At 45.2% G+C, this 17,483-nt stretch overlaps 1 protein-coding gene across 1 annotated transcript in view; it reads right to left on the minus strand.

The window, feature by feature from the left end:
* KCNH5 (potassium voltage-gated channel subfamily H member 5) overlaps positions 1-17,483 on the minus strand; it is a 188,184-nt gene that overhangs the window by 15,704 nt on the left and 154,997 nt on the right. Inside the window, exon 10 of the mRNA XM_081015936.1 lies at positions 15,093-15,289. Within this exon, the coding sequence (XP_080872062.1) occupies positions 15,093-15,289 (197 nt within the window). The remainder of the gene's footprint in view (positions 1-15,092; positions 15,290-17,483) is intronic.

The following is a 17,483-nucleotide window of genomic DNA, read 5'->3' on the forward strand; positions in this document are numbered from 1 at the left end:
AATGTTTCCCTTAGGATCCAATTATATTTTGGCCATAAAAAAGCACATTGTTTTGGAAGGTCATTGTTTCTTGTGTTCTTTCCTGGGCTGGCATTTGTACAACCAACATTACCTCTGATCAATGCTCCCATATTGAAGGACCTGTTGTTTGAGAATGGCTCCCAAGAATCTAGCATCCAGTGTTCAAATGATCACCGCTAATTAATTAATCGATCAATTGATTAATTAAATTTGTACACCACCTTTCACCTGCAAATCCCAGAGCGGTTCACACCATAAAAATGCAAGATGAAAAACACAAAATACACGAACACAAAATACTGAAAAACACTTCCTCGCCCCCATTCTAGGCTGTTTCGTGCACCTGGGAGAAGCAGAAGTGGCAATTGGCTGTCAATCAAACCAAATTCTCCTTGGAGTACTAAAGTTCTGCCCTCGTACTCATGCAGAGCTACACAGACACACTCTGATATACTGCAACAAACACTATAAATCAGTTTTGCGCTCTTAAGAGGAAGAAAAGGCCAAGGCAACCAAGGAGTGGCTCAAGAAGAAGCACATGAAGGTCCTGGAGTGGCCTAGCCAGTCTCCAGACCTTAATCCCATCGAAAATCTGTGGAGGGAGCTGAAGGTTTGAGTAGCTACACATCAGCCTCGAATCCTTACTGAGAGGATCTGCAAAGAGGAGTGGGATACCTCCTGAGATGTGTGCAAACCTGGTGGCCACCTACAAGAAACGTCTGACCTTGCCAACAAGGGTTTTGCCACCAAGTACTAAGGCATCTTTTGCAAAGGGATCAAATACTTATTTCACTCATTATAATGTACATCAATCTCTGACTTCTGTCTTCTGGGTTTCTGGGGTTTTTCCTGTTGATATTCTGTCTCTCACAGCTACAATAAACCTACCATTAAAATTATGGACTGGTCATTTCTTCGTCAGATGGCTAATGGGCAAATTTAGAAGGGCATCAAATACTTTCCCCCCACCAGACACTGGAGAGACCTGTCAGGAGTAAGCATGGATCAATGGTACCAAATAGTATGGGAAACAGCCCTACTAGAAAAATTAACCAATAAACTGAAACTGACACGGGGACAAACAGAAGAAGACGCCTTTACCCTGGTATGGCTCCCCTTTATCACATACACAGCCCAACAAGACAATGACAAAAATCCACCGACAGCATACAAATCAATATGGCTAACCTGATCCAAAACACCCACCCACCCCACTCACACACGAAAACAAAGATCACCACAGCCAATCACAAACAAACAACCACACCCTAGGCCAACCCCAACCTCTCTCAACACCAAAGGAACGCAAGTGAACAGCACAAGCAACGCTGACACCAAACCCTACATACATTAAGCGTAATAGGAACATCACCCCCGACCCCACCCCCACCCATCTTCCCTCCCTCCACCCCCTTTTTTTTCTCCCCCTAATGTCTCAACAAATGAAACGGATTTGTAAAAATGTTACATGGAAAAAATACAAGAGACATTACACTTACTTCTGTAAAACAAGAACATCTTTAATAATAATAAAAATACTTCCCCCCTCACTCTGTTTGTGTGTGTGTGTGTGTGTGTGTGTGTGTGTGTGTGTAAGTGTGTGTGTGTGTGCGCACACACACACACACACACACACACACACACTTCTGGTGAGAGCTTTCTTTAAAAAGCCACTTGCAATAACTGACCCTTTTCTGAACAGCACTAGAAGGGAGTTCTCCGAGAACTCGAGTTGGAACCTGCCTTGGGAGCTCTAGCTCAGTGGTAGGGAATTTGCTTTGCATGCAGAAGGCCCTGCGTTCAGTCCCCGGTATCTCTGAATAGAACTGGGAATCTCCCCTTTCTGAAACCCTAGAGATTTGATGCCGTTCAGTGTCGACAATACAGAGGTGAATGGACCAGTGGCCTCACTCTGTAGAAAACAGCACCCTGTGTTCCAGACCTGCTGATGTAGCTTCAGCCAGGTTGTGGCATCACACGCCCTCCAATCATGCCTTGATGTCCAGCATCTTCCATAGACGCCTGAGAATCCAGCTTCCCGAAGACAAGACTGCAGGCTAGTGGGCCGTTTATCTTTGATTTATCACTTTGCCCTAATGGCATCGGCACGAGGAGTCCATAAACATAAAATCGAATCAAACGGAAACCTTTTAGCAAACCAAGAACTCTCTTTCAATGATTTTTGTGGGTTAAGCTTTACACATAAGTTGGCACCAGTCGTTTAAATTCTTCCTCTAGGATGCTGTGAGACACTAGAGATGACTGAATATGTCGATTTCAGTTTCTCTCTGTTGCCCATCTCCAAAGTCTTCAGTTTTTCACATTTCACATCTGCTTGTGGTTTATTTTTTTAAGCCCCTTGAAAATTTGTCAGCGTTTTGGTACACATTTCTCCTAACATGCACATTTGTGTGTGCAGTTTTCCCCTAACATACAGTGGTACCTCGGGTTAAGAACTTAATTCATTCTGGAGGTCTGTTCTTAACCTGAAACTGTTCTAAACCTGAAGCACCACTTTCGCTAATGGGGCCTCCTGCTGCCGCTATGCCACCACCACGCGATTTCTGTTCTCATCCTGAAGCAAAGTTCTTAACCTGAGGTACTATTTCTGGGTTAGTGGAGTCTGTAACCTGAAGTGTCTGTAACCTGAAGTGTATGTAACCCGAGGTACCACTGTACATGTTTTTGCAAAACAAAGCTCCCTGGTATCTTATCTTCACTAATCTATACATAGATATGCACACTTTATCCTAGTATATGCCTTGTTGTACGCATTACTTGGTTAGAAAACTGCACTGCAAAATTTGCAGAATTGTGGCTCTTCAAGGCTGGCTGCATTTCAGTGTCTATATCATTTCAAAATATGCAAAAGTAAAACTACATTGAATTTTTCCCTATCTACCAGTGCTTTTTTTTGGTGGGGGAGGCACCTTGCCCAGGGCCCCCTCATAGCTGTAATCAGACCTGAGTGCATCAGACTTGATAGTTATGCTAATTGCAAGCCCCTCAATTACTTTGCTATTGTTACAAAATGATGGAATTATAAGTTGCCTTGGAAATATAAATGCTTGTCAGAGAGTTCAAGAGACCTGAGAGCTTGTGAGCCGGAGTTAGCTGGAACAATAACAAAAGAACACAAGAAGAGCTGGAACAGACCAAGGGCCCATCTCGCCGAACATCCTGTTCTCTCAGTGGCCAACCCAGGGCCAGATTTAGGTTTGATGAGGCCCCAAGCTACTGAAGGTAATGGGGCCCTTTATATGTCCAGCTGTCCTTTGTCAACAACAAATTGCCACTGTTTTTTGTGTCAAATATATGCTGTATGGTAATGTATGGACCTAAGAGGTATCTAAAGCCATTTGCACATAACACAATGCGTTATTTTATCAAAGTAATTGTTGAACTGAAATACAATGAAGAAGAAGTAGTATATTAACAGTGAAATTAAATTGCTGTTTTGGGGGTTGTTTTTTAAAGCCTGGAACGGATTAATCCGTTTTGCATTACTTTCTATGGGAAAGTGCACCTTGGTTTTGGAACGCTTTGGTTTTGGAACAGTGTTGGAACAGACTTGCGGAATGGATTAAGTTTGATAACCAAGGTACCACTGTATATAGAAATGAGCAAACCAGCATCATATTTTGCCAGATCATTAATCCACCCAGTTTAGTACTATCCATGGTAACTGGCCGTGGCTTTCCAAGGTTTCAAGCAGGAGCTTTTCCCAGCCACACTTCAAGATGCTGAGGGATTGAACTTAGGTTCTTCTGCATGCAAAGCAGACACTCTGTCACCAAGTTTGTGGGATATCTAAAAGAAGGCAGCCAAAACCAACTACTTCTGAATGCTAGAAAGGTACACACAGAGAGGTAACTGGATCTCACAGGGTCTGTAAGACATCCTCCCTGTGAGAGCCACTCCCACTGTGTCCAGCCAGGTAAAGAGGCACAACCTATATAAACTGATTCACATCCCCAGCCTGCTCTCTCTCTCTGATCCCTGCTATCTGATCTCTTCTCTTTGATGCTCCATCAATGACTAGGGATGTAGGACATGTGTTGAGTCTGAGTCACAGCTCAGACCCCAATCCTAATCTAAACTATAATATTTTTCTGTAACTACATTTGAAGCCTGCCTCAAGACTGCTACTGTGACACTGGGCGAGTGAATCTGCCTTTTCTTACAAGAAGACTGCTTCGCGTTTTTATAGTTCTAAGGGAGAGAAAGACCAGGAAACCCAGTCTGCAGCAAAGTATCCTGGATTACTTAAATTAAAAAGCTAAAGCTAGCACATCAACAGCTTCCTTATTTTTGCCGACAAAGTGATGTACTCTGCTGAACTCGCAAATGTGAGTAGGGAAAGATAATATCTAAGAAATAACTGTATTTTCCCATGTATAAGACTATATTTCCCTCCAAAAATTTTAAGTTTAAAATTGGGAATCGTCTTATACACAGAAAGTTGTGATTATTTATTTCTTTGGGCTGAAAAAATAGGGGTTGTCTTATACACGGAAAAATACGGTATATCCTATCCTAGTTTTATGCACATCCCCACAGAGTTACAGCTCTAGTATACGACTTGGAAGAGAGAACCGTGACACGAAGCAACTGCAGAGAGCTTTCTGCACTCAACCCTGTTAGAAAAAACACAGTTACCAGGGCAGCTGTTTACCAGCTCCATCTGGTACGCAGGCTACCTGCCTGCGGACTGCCTCGCCAGAGTGGTGCATGCGCTGGTTATCTCCCCCTTGGACCACTGCAATGTGCTCTAAGTGGGGCTACCTTTGAAGGTGACCCGGAAACTACAACTAATCCAGAACGCAGCAGCTAGACTGGTGACTGGGAGCGGCCACCGAGACCATATAACACCAGTCTTGAAAGATCTACATTGGCTCCCAGTACGTTTCCGAGCACAATTTAAAGTGTTGGTGCTGACCTTTAAAGCCCTAAACAGCCTCAGTCCAGAATACCTGAAGGAGCGTCTCCATCCCGATCGTTCTACCCGGACACCGAGGTCCAGCACCAAGGGCCTTCTGGTGGTTCCCTCACTGCGAGAAGCCAAGTTACAGGGAACCAGGCAGAGGGCCTTCTCGGTAGTGGCGCCCGCCCTGTGGAACGCCCTCCCACCAGATGTCAAAGAGAACAACAACTACCAGACTTTTAGAAGACATCTGAAGGCAGCCCTGTTTAGGGAAGCTTTTAATGTTTGATGTATTACAGTATTTTAATATTTTTTTGGAAGCCGCCCAGAGTGGCTGGGGAAGCCCAGCCAGATGGGCGGGGTATAAATAAAATAATAATAATAATAATAATAATAATAATAATAATAATAATAATAATTACCAGAACTTTGTAACGAAGAACTAGAGCCCAAGTTTGCTTTTTTTCTTCTCCCTCCCAACCCTTTTTCCTTTCTTGTCATGTCTTTTGGAATGCAAACCCCACAGCAGGGACTGCCTCATTATTGGTTATTGTGAACTGCCTTTGGGGATGGCAGCTAAAACAGCAGGGGAAGAAAACTGCAAGTAAATAAATAATTTGCCAGTTAAGCCCTTCAAGCCTGCAGCTTTAAATACTACGACTCGCAGATGCAACTCACTTTGTTGCTCTTACAAAGGATCTCTTTTATTGGCAGCGCTGTGCCCCTGGGCGGCTCTATGTAAATAATTAACAATCACAATCATGATGCTTTTCTTTTTTCCAGTAGTTAACGAAGACCCACACATACTTTGCAAAGGTTAATCACCAGGAGCAAACTGGATGGCAGAGAAGGGACTTGGCAATAACTGAGACTCAAATAAAGACATCCCCCCAAGCATTGTGCGCTAAAAACAATGACATTTTAGAACATTAAAAAAAATCCTTCAAGGGCTGCTGAGAGGTGAGCAAAAATGAAACAACACTGATTCTTGGCAAATATAACTTCTCCATAATCGAGCAGAACTGCGCCTGCAGTAGCTCAGTTGCCTGCAAAATACATTCTCTGGAACATGGGCAGTCAACATGCTCCCCTCCAAGAATGGCTGAACTGCAACACTAGGGGCCTTGGCCATTGTCCAGGCTAGCTGGGGTTGGTGGGAATTGTAGTACAACAGGGATGTCCAACCGGTTGACCGCGATCGACAGGTGTATCCTCGGAAGATCGGTGTCAATCATAGTCGATCACGGGACCCCCCTATATTGGCGGAAGTAGCTCAGTTGCCTGCAAAATACATTCTCTGGAACATGGGCAGTCAACATGCTCCCCTCCAAGAATGGCTGAACTGCAACACCATTGTCCAGGCTAGCTGGGGTTGGTGGGAATTGTAGTACAACAGGGATGTCCAACCGGTTGACCGCGATCGACAGGTGTATCCTCGGAAGAGCGGTGTCAATCATAGTCGATCACGGGACCCCTCTATATTGGCGGAAGTGGAAAGCAATGCAAGGAAATTCCCCAACCCCTTCCTCTGCCCCTGTGTTAGTCTGTAGCGTCAAATGGTACAGAAAACGAAAGTAGTTGTCAGCACTGCATCGTAGTAATAATAATAATAATAATAATAATAATAATAATAATAATAATAATTTATTATTTATACCCCGCCCATCTGGCTGAGTTTCCCCAGCCACTCTGGACGGCTCCCAATCAAGTGTTAAAAACAGTACAGCATTAAATATTAAAAACTTCCCTAAACAGGGCTGCCTTCAGATGTCTTTTAAAGATAGGATAGCTGCTTATTTCCTTGACATCTGAAGGGAGGGTGTTCCACAGGGTGGGCACCACTACCAAGAAGGCCCTCTGTCTGGTTCCCTGTAACCTCACTTCTCACGATGAGGGAACCACCAGAAGACCCTCGGCACTGGATCTCAGTGTCCGGGCTGAACGGTGGGGGTGGAGATGCTCCTTCAGGTATACAGGACTGAGGCCGTATCGTTGTTTTAGGTGAGCGATTTCCCTCTCCTAAAAGAAGTCAACAACTTCGGCTCCCCCCCCCCAAAAGATGAACAAGTTCCCCTCCCCTCCAAAGGTCAGTAACGTAAAGGTAAAGGGACCCCTGACCGTTAGGTCCAGTCGCGGCTGGCTCTGGGATTGCGGTGCTCATCTCGCTTAACTGGCCGAGGGAGCCAGTGTACAGCTTCCAGGTCATGTGGCCAGCATGACTAAGCCGCTTCTGGCGAACCAGAGCAGCACACGGAAATGACATTTACCTTCCTGCCAGAGCGTTACCTATTTATCTACTTGCACTTTGACGTGCTTTCAAACTGCTAGGTTGGCAGGAGGTTATAGGACATACATGTGTGCTATAATGGGCTAAGGCAACTTCACATGGCAACTGATTCAAACTGTAGGACTCAGAAACCCTTCGCAAGGACATTAATGTAGGGCATTAATTCTGGTCGGTTTGCAAGGTTAGGTGACACTGTGTGAAAGCAAGTCCCAGTGCATTTTCCCGTCGCTTTACTTATCACAACCCCCCCTGGTTTGTTGCACAAGACCCCCCTATCAACTACAACTGCACAACCTGAATTTGCCATTATGTGACTGAATCCTCCTATAAAATAAAAAGGTAAAGGTAAATGACCCCTGACAGTTAAGTCCCGTCGCAAACGACTCTGGGGTTGCGGCGCTCATCTCACTTTACTGGATGAAGGAGCCAACGTTTGTCCGCTGACCATTTTCCCGGGTCCTCACTATTTTTTCTGGAGTCCTCACTATCACGCCATAAACACCTACAGCTTCAGAATCAGGCAACAGTCCTTTAAGAACACAGGATGCTTTTCAGGTGGTCAGAGCCAACGGAAGGACTAGATCAACCAGCTTTAACAAGACCACATTGCTCTGCTGAAGCAATATTTTCCCTTACCTTTCACAGGGTGCTGTCCAGGGTCCTAACCAACCTGGATGTAACTCTTCCCTGCCAGTAAGTGCTTCTGGTGCAGTTAGCTTCTCCTGAGCCTCAAGCCATGGTGGGACAGAACATGTCCCACCTAAGCAGCATTGGCCTTGTATACCCGAAGGAGCCTCTCCACCCCCATCGTTCATCCCGGACACTGAGGTCCAGCTCCGAGGACCTTCTGGTGGTTCCCTCATCATGAGAAGTGAAGTTACAGGGAACCAGGCAGAGGGCTTTCTCGGTGGTGGTGCCCACCCTGTGGAACACCCTCCCACCAGATGTCAAGGAAATAAACAACTATCTGACTTTCAGAAGACATCTGAAGGCAGCCCTGTATAGGGAAGTTGTTGTTGTTAAATTTTTTATTTTTATTTTGACAAAGTAATAGTAATAAATGAATAAGAATAAAAATGTGCACCCCACCACCAATACCATTCCATTGTAACTATCCAACCTCCAGAAATTTCAACACCTCTTGCGATGCTTTGACCCCTTTCTGGTTTAACTGTACAAATTCTACAAACACCCTCCATATCTCATCAAAATCATTTCTCCCTCATATTTCCTGTTTTACCTTAATGGCACATGTTAATTTATAATTAATAGCAATATCCCACACCTCTTTATACCATTTTATATTCTGCTTGCCCCTTCCACTTCCTAAATATAATAACTTGTGCAGCTGTCAATAAATATGTGAGCAAGTCCTTCACAGCCTGTGAACCTTCCAGTCCATCGTAAATTGATAATAATGCTACCTTTGATAGGGAAGTTTTAAATGGCTGATGTTTTATTGCGTTTTTAATATTCTTTTGAAGGGACGCGGGTGGCGCTGTGGGTAAAACCTCAGCGCCTAGGACTTGCCTATCGCATGGTCGGCGGTTCGAATCCCCGCGGCGGGGTGCGCTCCCGTCGTTCGGTCCCAGCGCCTGCCAACCTAGCAGTTCGAAAGCATGTCAAAGTGCAAGTAGATAAATAGGGACCGCTTACCAGCGGGAAGGTAAACGGTGTTCCGTGTGCTGCGCTGGCTCGCCAGATGCAGCTTGTCACGCTGGCCACGTGACCCGGAAGTGTCTGCAGACAGAGCTGGATCCCGGCCTCTAGAGTGAGATGAGCGCACAACCCTAGAGTCTGGCAAGACTGGCCCGTACGGGCAGGGGTACCTTTACCTTTACCTTTACCTTTAATATTCTTTTGAGAGCTGCCCAGAGTGGCTGGGGCAACCCAGTCAAATGGGTGGCTAATAATATTTATATCCTGCCCGTCTGGCTGGGTTGCCCCAGCTACTCTGGGTGGCTCGCAACAGAATTAAAAGCACAATAGAACATCAAACATTAAAAACATTCGATAATAATAATAGTAGTAGTAGTAGTAGTAGTAGTAGTAGTAGCACTGCACATGTTTCCAGTCCTTATCTCTAACAGCTGCAAGAGCAAATAACTGTTTGAGAACAAAAAGTATTGACAGTAGCAAACTGGGTCCCTGGAAAGGGTTCAAAGTCAGGCAGGTCTAGAACATGTCACTGAATCTTTCCCCTCAAGATGGGCTCAGCCAAACCAGAGCTGAGAAACCAGCCAGCGTTTCTATTGCTGCTGTTCAGCAGAGTCTCTTTGCCATCATTTGAACTAAAAAATAAAAAATGCAGTGTGTAATTTATTTTGTCATTATGTGCTCTTGCCTTGTGGAGCAAGCTGCAAAAGAATCACAAGAGAAATCACGCTGGAGCTAATTTGATGTTGCAGAGACACGACTACCAGAATGCAGGTGGTGAAGTGTGCTAGTTCCAAAAACAAGCTAATGGTGCTGCGTAGCGACATACGCAGCAAAAATGAGCTTGTGGAAGAATGGAGGAACCTTAGCCATTAGAAAAAAATTGTAAAAGCCATATGATGTCTCTCGTCTCCCCTGATTTTCCTTCTCTCTAAGGGCCCAGGTCTAAGCTCAGGAAACAGATGGTTATATGAAGGCAGACCATAGGTCTACACTAATCTCCATAATGTCTGAGCAGGTCCCATGCTAGGGATCGTTAGGAAAGGGATTGTTAGGGATGGAACTGAAAACCATGGAATCTTAGAGTTGGGAGGGACCCAAGGGTCATCTAGTCCAACCCCCTGCAATGCAGGAATAAAAAATAAAACTGCTGATATCCTAATGCTGTTATGCAAATCTAGGGTGCAACCACATTTAGAATACAGTCATACCTCTTCTTATGTTTGGTTCAGGTTATGTACTTTCAGGTTACGTCCCACTGCGACCCGGAAGTACCAGAAAGGGTTACTTCCAGGTTTCGCCACTCACGCATGCGTAGACACCCAAAATGACATCACGCGCATGCGCAGAAGCAGCGAATTGCAACCCGCGTCTGCACAGACACAGGTTGCGTTCCTTTCAGGTTGTGAATGGGGCTGTGGAAGGGATCCCGTTCGCAACCAGAGGTACCACTGTACTGTGTGCTGTTCTGGCTGCCTCACCTCAAAAAGGATACTGCAAAGTTGGGAAAGGGCAGGCAAAGCTATCAAGAGACTGCCCCATTAAGAAAGGTTGCAGCATTTGTGACTTTTTAGCTAAAGCGTAGGCTCCCTCGGCCTATAGAGCAAGATGAGCACGCAACCCCAGAGTCGTCTGCGACTGGACCTAATGGTCAGGGGTACCTTTACCCAGTAGTGATGTATGGAAGTGAGAGCTGGACCATAAAGAAGGCTAATCGCCGGAGAATTTATGCTTTTGAATTATGGTGCTGGAGGAGACTCTTGAGAGTCCCATGGACTGCAAGAAGATCAAACCTATCCATTCTGAAGGAAATCAGCCCTGAGTGCTCACTGGAAGGACAGATCCTGAAGCTGAGGCTCCAATACTTTGGCCACCTTATGAGAAGAGAAGACTCCCTGGAAAAGACCCTGATGCTGGGAAAGATTGAGGGCACAAGGAGAAGGGGACGACAGAGGATGACATGGTTGGACAGTGTTCTCGAAGCTACGAACATGAGTCTGACCAAACTGCGGGAGGCAGTGGAAGACAGGAGTGCCTGGCGTGCTCTGGTCCATGGGGTCACGAAGAGTCAGACACGACTAAACGACTAAACAACAACAACCTTTACCTTTACCTTTACCTAGGCATGATCGAGCTCCATAGACTCATGCATGGCATGGAGAGAGTAGATAGAGAAAAGTCCCCCCCCCCCATAACATTGGAACTCATGGCAATCCAATGAAGCCGATTGTAAAGCTATTAGTGGTTGCTTATTGGCCTGAGGCCTTTGGTTCTTCCGGAGCCCTGCTTGTAAACTTCTTGGTTTGTTGGTTTCCAGTCTGACCACTATATTGAAGATCAAAATATTGGAATTAAATGTGGCACGCACATTCAGGCTGCAAGGCTGTATTTCAAGGAGGCGGGGTGAGGTAAAATGCAAATATGTAACCTTTTGCTTGAGACATTAGAATGAAGGCGGCCTATTCAACTTCCATCGCTCCTCGCCATTGGCCGTGGCGGTTGGGACTGATGGGAGCTGTAGTCCAATGACAACTGGAGAAGTCGTCACCTGACTTTTTCTGACCCAGAATCCACTCTTCTCTCCCAAGCATGCATTTGGGGACCCCTTTTTGAATCTTTTCCTGTGGCGGTAGTCTTCCTGATGCAACCCACTTTGGATCAGGCCATTTGTTTAATTTAACATTTATATCCCACCTTTTCCTCCCAAGAGCTCATGATTCTCCACGCTCCCATTTCAGCCTCACGACAACCCTGTCAGGTAGGGTTGGCTGAGTGGGGATTCGAACCTTGGTCTCTCAAGTCACAGTCCAACACTCTAACCGTTACAACACTACTGGTGGTATAGTCCCAGCCCACAAGCTGAAGTCCAGTAATCTAGAGGAAGTGACCCTATACTTAATGGATGGTATGGTTCTTCTGTTGGGAATCTGTATATGTGCAGCTACACACACAGAGTCAAGAAGGGTTTGGCCGACAGCCAAGGCAATGTAAAGGAGTAAGTCTGCCTGGTTGTACAGAGGCATGGAGACAGCTCCCTGATTGGTCAAGCTCTCTCATGGGAATAATGATTAATGGCCCACTAACTGGAATGTTCCTGCCAACCTAGCAGTTCGAAAGCACGTCAAAGTGCAAGTAGATAAATAGGTACCACTCCGGTGGGAAGGTAAACGGCGTTTCCGTGTGCTGCTCTGGTTCGCCAGAAGCGGCTTAGTCATGCTGGCCACATGACCCGGAAGCTGTCTGCAGACAAACGCCGGCTCCCTCAGCCTATAGAGCGAGATGAACACGCAACCCCAGAGTCATCCGCAACTGGACCTAATGGTCAGGGGTTCCTTTACCTAACTGGAATGTGTCAGTGTACGAGTTTGAGTTCAGGAGTTGTGAGTCGTGTATGAGAGAGCAAGTTAAAGATCCGTGTTCTGTTCTGTTCCTGTAAATAGTCCACTGTATATAATAAACACCTAACTACAAGTTCCTGGTTCCTGCTTTGTCTATCCTGTCTGCAGCCAAGTTGCCAATTGCTTCCGTGGATTCTGCGTTTACTCTGCTAGGTCTGGCTAAGGTCCTGCAACTAGTCAGAAAGTTGTGAAACAGCAATAGGTTTTGCCAATATCTTCCACCTTTTTGGAATTACACCTAGTGCTCTGCAGACGTTAATTCACAGGTACCACCGATACCATCTGTGTATTAATATGGGGATTGCATTACAGCGTACTGTAATATTTGGAGGGGGGTTTTGTTTTGTTTTGTTTCGTTTTGCCTGCTACAAACGTCTTCATCTCACGATAAAAAAGTAGAGCTACAGAGAAAAGAGAAATTCATTCCAGCCATAAAAGCGCCAGAGTTAATGCTCCATAAATCTATTCATCACAATTATGAGATTTCTTCATGCAGATAACATTTATATGACCTTCATTAATATGGTTTTAGGAACACCCACATAAAAAAAAAGAACATTCGCCCCCCCCTCCAGCTGCATAAAAATGAAGGCATCTCCGAACCCAGTCCCAAAGGCATATTGTTAATAGCTAATTCATGTGTAGATATTGTATTATTTCCACGGAGGCTAATTGACAGGGAGATCTGCGGCTTGACTACAAAATAAGAAGAAGAAGAAGAGAAGAGTTTGGATTTGATATCCCGCCTTTCACTCCCTTTAAGGAGTCTCAAAGCGGCTAACATTCTCCTTTCCCTTCCTCCCCCACAACAAACACTCTGTGAGGTGAGTGGGGCTGAGAGACTTCAGAGAAGTGTGACTGGCCCAAGGTCACCCAGCAGCTGCATGTGGAGGAGCGGGGAAGCGAACCCGGTTCCCCAGATTACGAGACTACAGCTCTTAACCACTACACCACACTGGCTCTCAATAAACAGAAAGGCACCCTTTTTTGACACACTCTCTGTTCTTAAGGCAGCTCTGAGCCTATTCACAGGTATATACATATTTTCTTATACAGGGTGAGTCTTTTAAAAGAGGCCCCGTGGAACATGTGTACTCTGTATCCACAGGGCCTATTTTAAATGACTCACCCTGTATAATAATAAATAATAATAATTATTATTATTTATACCTTGCCCTCCCCGGTCAGAGCCGGGCTCAGGGCAGCTAACACCAGTAAAATTACAGTAAATGGGGGGGGGGAACCAATTTAATGTTAAAATGCAATTTAAAATGCAGCCTCATTTTAAAAGTAGCCCATAGATCAAAACCATAAGGGGAGGGAAACATAAGGGTCAGACTGAGTCCAAACCAAAGGCTAGGCGGAACAGCTCTGTCTTGCAGGCCCTGCGGAAAGATGTCAAGTCCCGCAGGGCCCTAGTCGCTTGTGACAGAGTGTTCCACCAAGTCGGGGCCAGTACTGAAAAGGCCCTGTCCCTAGTTGAGACCATCTATCCACCTTGTGACCTGGGACCTCCAAAATGTTCTCATTTGTGGACCTTAATGTCCTCCGCGGGGCATACCAGGAGAGGCGGTCCCGTAGGTATAAAGATTTGGGTTGCATGATCCCCAGATAAGCTAGAGGCACACAGCCCAAAAACCGAAGGGCTGTTTCAAACTCATTTGTGACCTTTGATCTTCCTCCCCCCATAGCTTCCGGCCATGTGCATCTTTCCTATAGGAAGCCATCAGTTCTCTGCAGAGCTACCACCATGCAATGCGCTACAAGGACTGTGGTTGAGAGCTCACACCTGGGCAGTAATGTGTTCTCAGGTTCTGGACTGACCCCACCCACTCGTATTATTATCAGGATCTCCCTGGGAAAGATGTATCTATGCAAGGCTTCCTGGTTGTGTTGGGACTCTGCCTGGAATCTTAACTGTCTTTAAAGTCCCACCCCCTCCCTATTACCTTGTACTTGACTGTAACACAGTATGCATTGATGACATGGTTAAATAAAAAAGCAAATAAAATCTTTAAAAACAAACAAGCAAAAAACAAAAACCCAACTGTCTTCCAAGTTGGTCCACATTTGCTCCTTGACTATTGTCAAGGAGGCAACTGCTTATTTATTTTGGATAACTCATTCTGCAGTTGTTAATCATCATGAGCTTTAAAAACAATAGAAGCTAGTAAAGATCTAGATATTCTATCCTGGGCAGGGTAGTATCTGGGGTGTTTTAGACATTGCCACACACTTGCAGCTCTATCTTTGTCAATCTAAGGACTAGAAACTTGCTTTAAAAGTAGTAGTAGTGGAAACTATGATATTTAGGATGCTGTGTCTAATACAAAATCATCCTCTGTGACATGATTATGGGATTGCAAGCTGTCTAATCTTGGTGCCTTCACCAAATTACAGCTCAGAGGACCATTCTGCATCATGCTCTCAGTATACATTTTATTAAAAATTCTTAAAATATCAGAAATCTGCTCCAGAGTAACCCAGAGAAAGACATTCATTGGGGCTGCCTCTGTTTTATGGAATAGCATCTCCATTGAGATAGGAGACACACCCACGATTTGTGCTTTCCAGAAACAATTGAAGACATTCCCCCCCCCCCAACACATTTTCTCCTGCCAGGTGAAAATATATGTGCCTTAAGTGTTCATTTTGCATTGCTGTTAAACCTATCTTGACTGTGTGTGGCATACGTGTTTTCAGTAGTATTCTTAGCTGTCTTACCATAGGTTTGCAAATTTCCTTGAGACACATGCGATCCGTAAATGAATGCCTAACCATCAAAATCAAAACGACGATATCTTACCCGTTTCCTCAGATTGCAGGTGAGCGTGAGATTCCTGGAGAAGGAGTTTGCAAAAGCTGTATAAAAGTCCAGGACTTTCAGCAAGGCTTCCCGCTTGATAATGTGCAAATCGCAGTAGGTCAGGGCCCGCACATTGGCGCATGCGTGGGCCAGAGTGGTCTCCTTCCAGAAGATGTCACCAAACACATCACCTTTACCTGGGAAAGCAGCAGGGAAAGTTCAGTTAAAACATGCCTGGTTTCATGAGCCCCACAGAGCTGTTGGAATCGGGTTTGGACTGGCAGTATCCGTCAGAAGAAGAGGAAGAAATAAAGGGTTGAAGGTGAGAACCTGGGTTCAAGAGGGGGGTCTCCCCTTTGCACCCTGATTTTAGCCACTTTGGAAGGGGGAGCAGAGGCACTTTTACAACACCTCTGCAGAGCAGAGCGGGACAGTTGTGACTTCAACATTATCATTATCAATATTATTATTATTATTTATACCCGCCCAGTGTAAGGTAGTCTCTATGGGAGTATATTGTATTTAATTATGGGGTATCAGAGTTTTTAGGGGGCTAACTAGGCTGGGATAGCTGGGATAGCAGGCTTGTTGGTTTTTGAATGTCTGATGTAGATTTTTTCAATTTTGTTTTTCTGTATGAGACAATGACAATAAAGATTTTCCTATCGTATTGTATCTTGCTGGGTTTCCCCAGCCACTCTGGCTGGCTCCCAACAGGAGATTAAAAATACATTAAAACATCAGTCATTAAAAAACTTCCCTATACAGGGCTGCCTTCAGATGTCTTCTAAACATCAGATAGTTGTTTATTTCTTTGACATCTGATGGAAGGGCGTTCCACAGGGCGGGCGCCACTACTGAGAAGGTCGTCTGCCTGGTTCCCTGTAACCTCACTTCTCTCAATGAGGGAACCGCCAGAAGGCCCTCGGCACTGGACCTCAGTGTCCGGGTTGAACGATGGGAGTGGAGACGCTCCTTCAGGTATACTGGGCCGAGGCCCAGGTTTAAGAAAACATTTGCATTAATGCAGAGATGCTGGCAAATATTGGACCTGACACATCCACAGCTATTCTAAAGATACATAGAATGCACACAGCCCTGAAAATAAATATTTATGGGAGCTTCTTGCAGAAACCGGAATAGGTTTCACCTCATTTAATTCACCAACTGCTACATTAAAAATAGCCACTGTTCCAAAGTTGTGCGGAGTGGCAAACTGCAGAGAAGGCATCTGTTATATCCCCACCCTCCCTTTAATTAGACGACTGCCAAAAGGGAAATGATGGGTCCTCATTTGTACTCAAGGGAAACCGAGGCAAGAAAAAGCACCGCCGTGCCACGGCTTTTGGGTTCGGTGTTAAAACCTACAACATCATGAATAAAGGGACGCTACGACAGGGTTCTCCTCTCCTGGGTCATGCGAGGGAAGAATCTGGATTCAAAGAACATTCTGTCTCGGGGGCGGGGGGGTTAGCGTTACAGCGAAACGTATCTGGAAGCCTATGGCAAAAACTAGGCTATGCAAGGACACTCCTCACTCAACTGCAAGCCACACCTATTCCCGGCTCCTTTTTCCTTGCACAAGAAAATAAGAACTTCAGAAGAGATGCTGGACCAAGTCAGTGGCCCAACTAGTCCAGCATCTTGTTCTTACATTAGTCAACTAGATGCCTGTGGAAAACCCTCTCCAGCAGGACCTGAGTTCGAGAACCCTCTACCCTCCTGCGGTTTCCAGCAATTGGTATTCAGAAGAATTACTGCCTCCTGATTGAAATAAATAAATTAAGGTCTTATATATATAAATCTCTATCTTCATGATGCAATTTCCACTTTGAAGCTAGCATCTAAGTACCCTCCTCACTTAGCAGGCCACCCCGTTGCTTCCCTTTTCTATGCTGATGATGCCGTCATCTTATCCAGAACAGCTGCGGACCTAGCAAACGCAGTTAACGCATTTATCGCCCATTGTAAGGCGGAAGCTCTTAATATTAATTATAAAAAATCGAAAGTCCTCCACTTCACTCGTTCCCGCAAACTCAAGCTGGAGCCGCTTAAGATCACAGGTGGCTACTTAGAAAAGGTAAAAGCCTTTAAATATCTAGGCTTAATATTCACTCATAATCTCTCCTGGACCACCCATCTACAATCTGCCTTTCTCGCTGCAACCACGACCTCTAACGCCATTGCCCGATTTTACCACCAGAAGGGCGGCAAACACCTTCCAGCAGCAATTCAAATATTTAATGCCAAAGTTGTCCCTAAATTATTATATGGATGCGAAGTATGGACTACAGCAATATCAGGTAACTTGGATTGCCCTCTTCATATGTTTCTGAGATCTCTTTCCGGCGTCCCGAGATGTGTCTCAGGTGCAGCCCTATGACTCGAGTT

Source organism: Podarcis pityusensis (assembly GCF_964106645.2).
Source record: "Podarcis pityusensis genome assembly, chromosome: 1".
NCBI lineage: Eukaryota > Metazoa > Chordata > Lepidosauria > Squamata > Lacertidae > Podarcis > Podarcis pityusensis.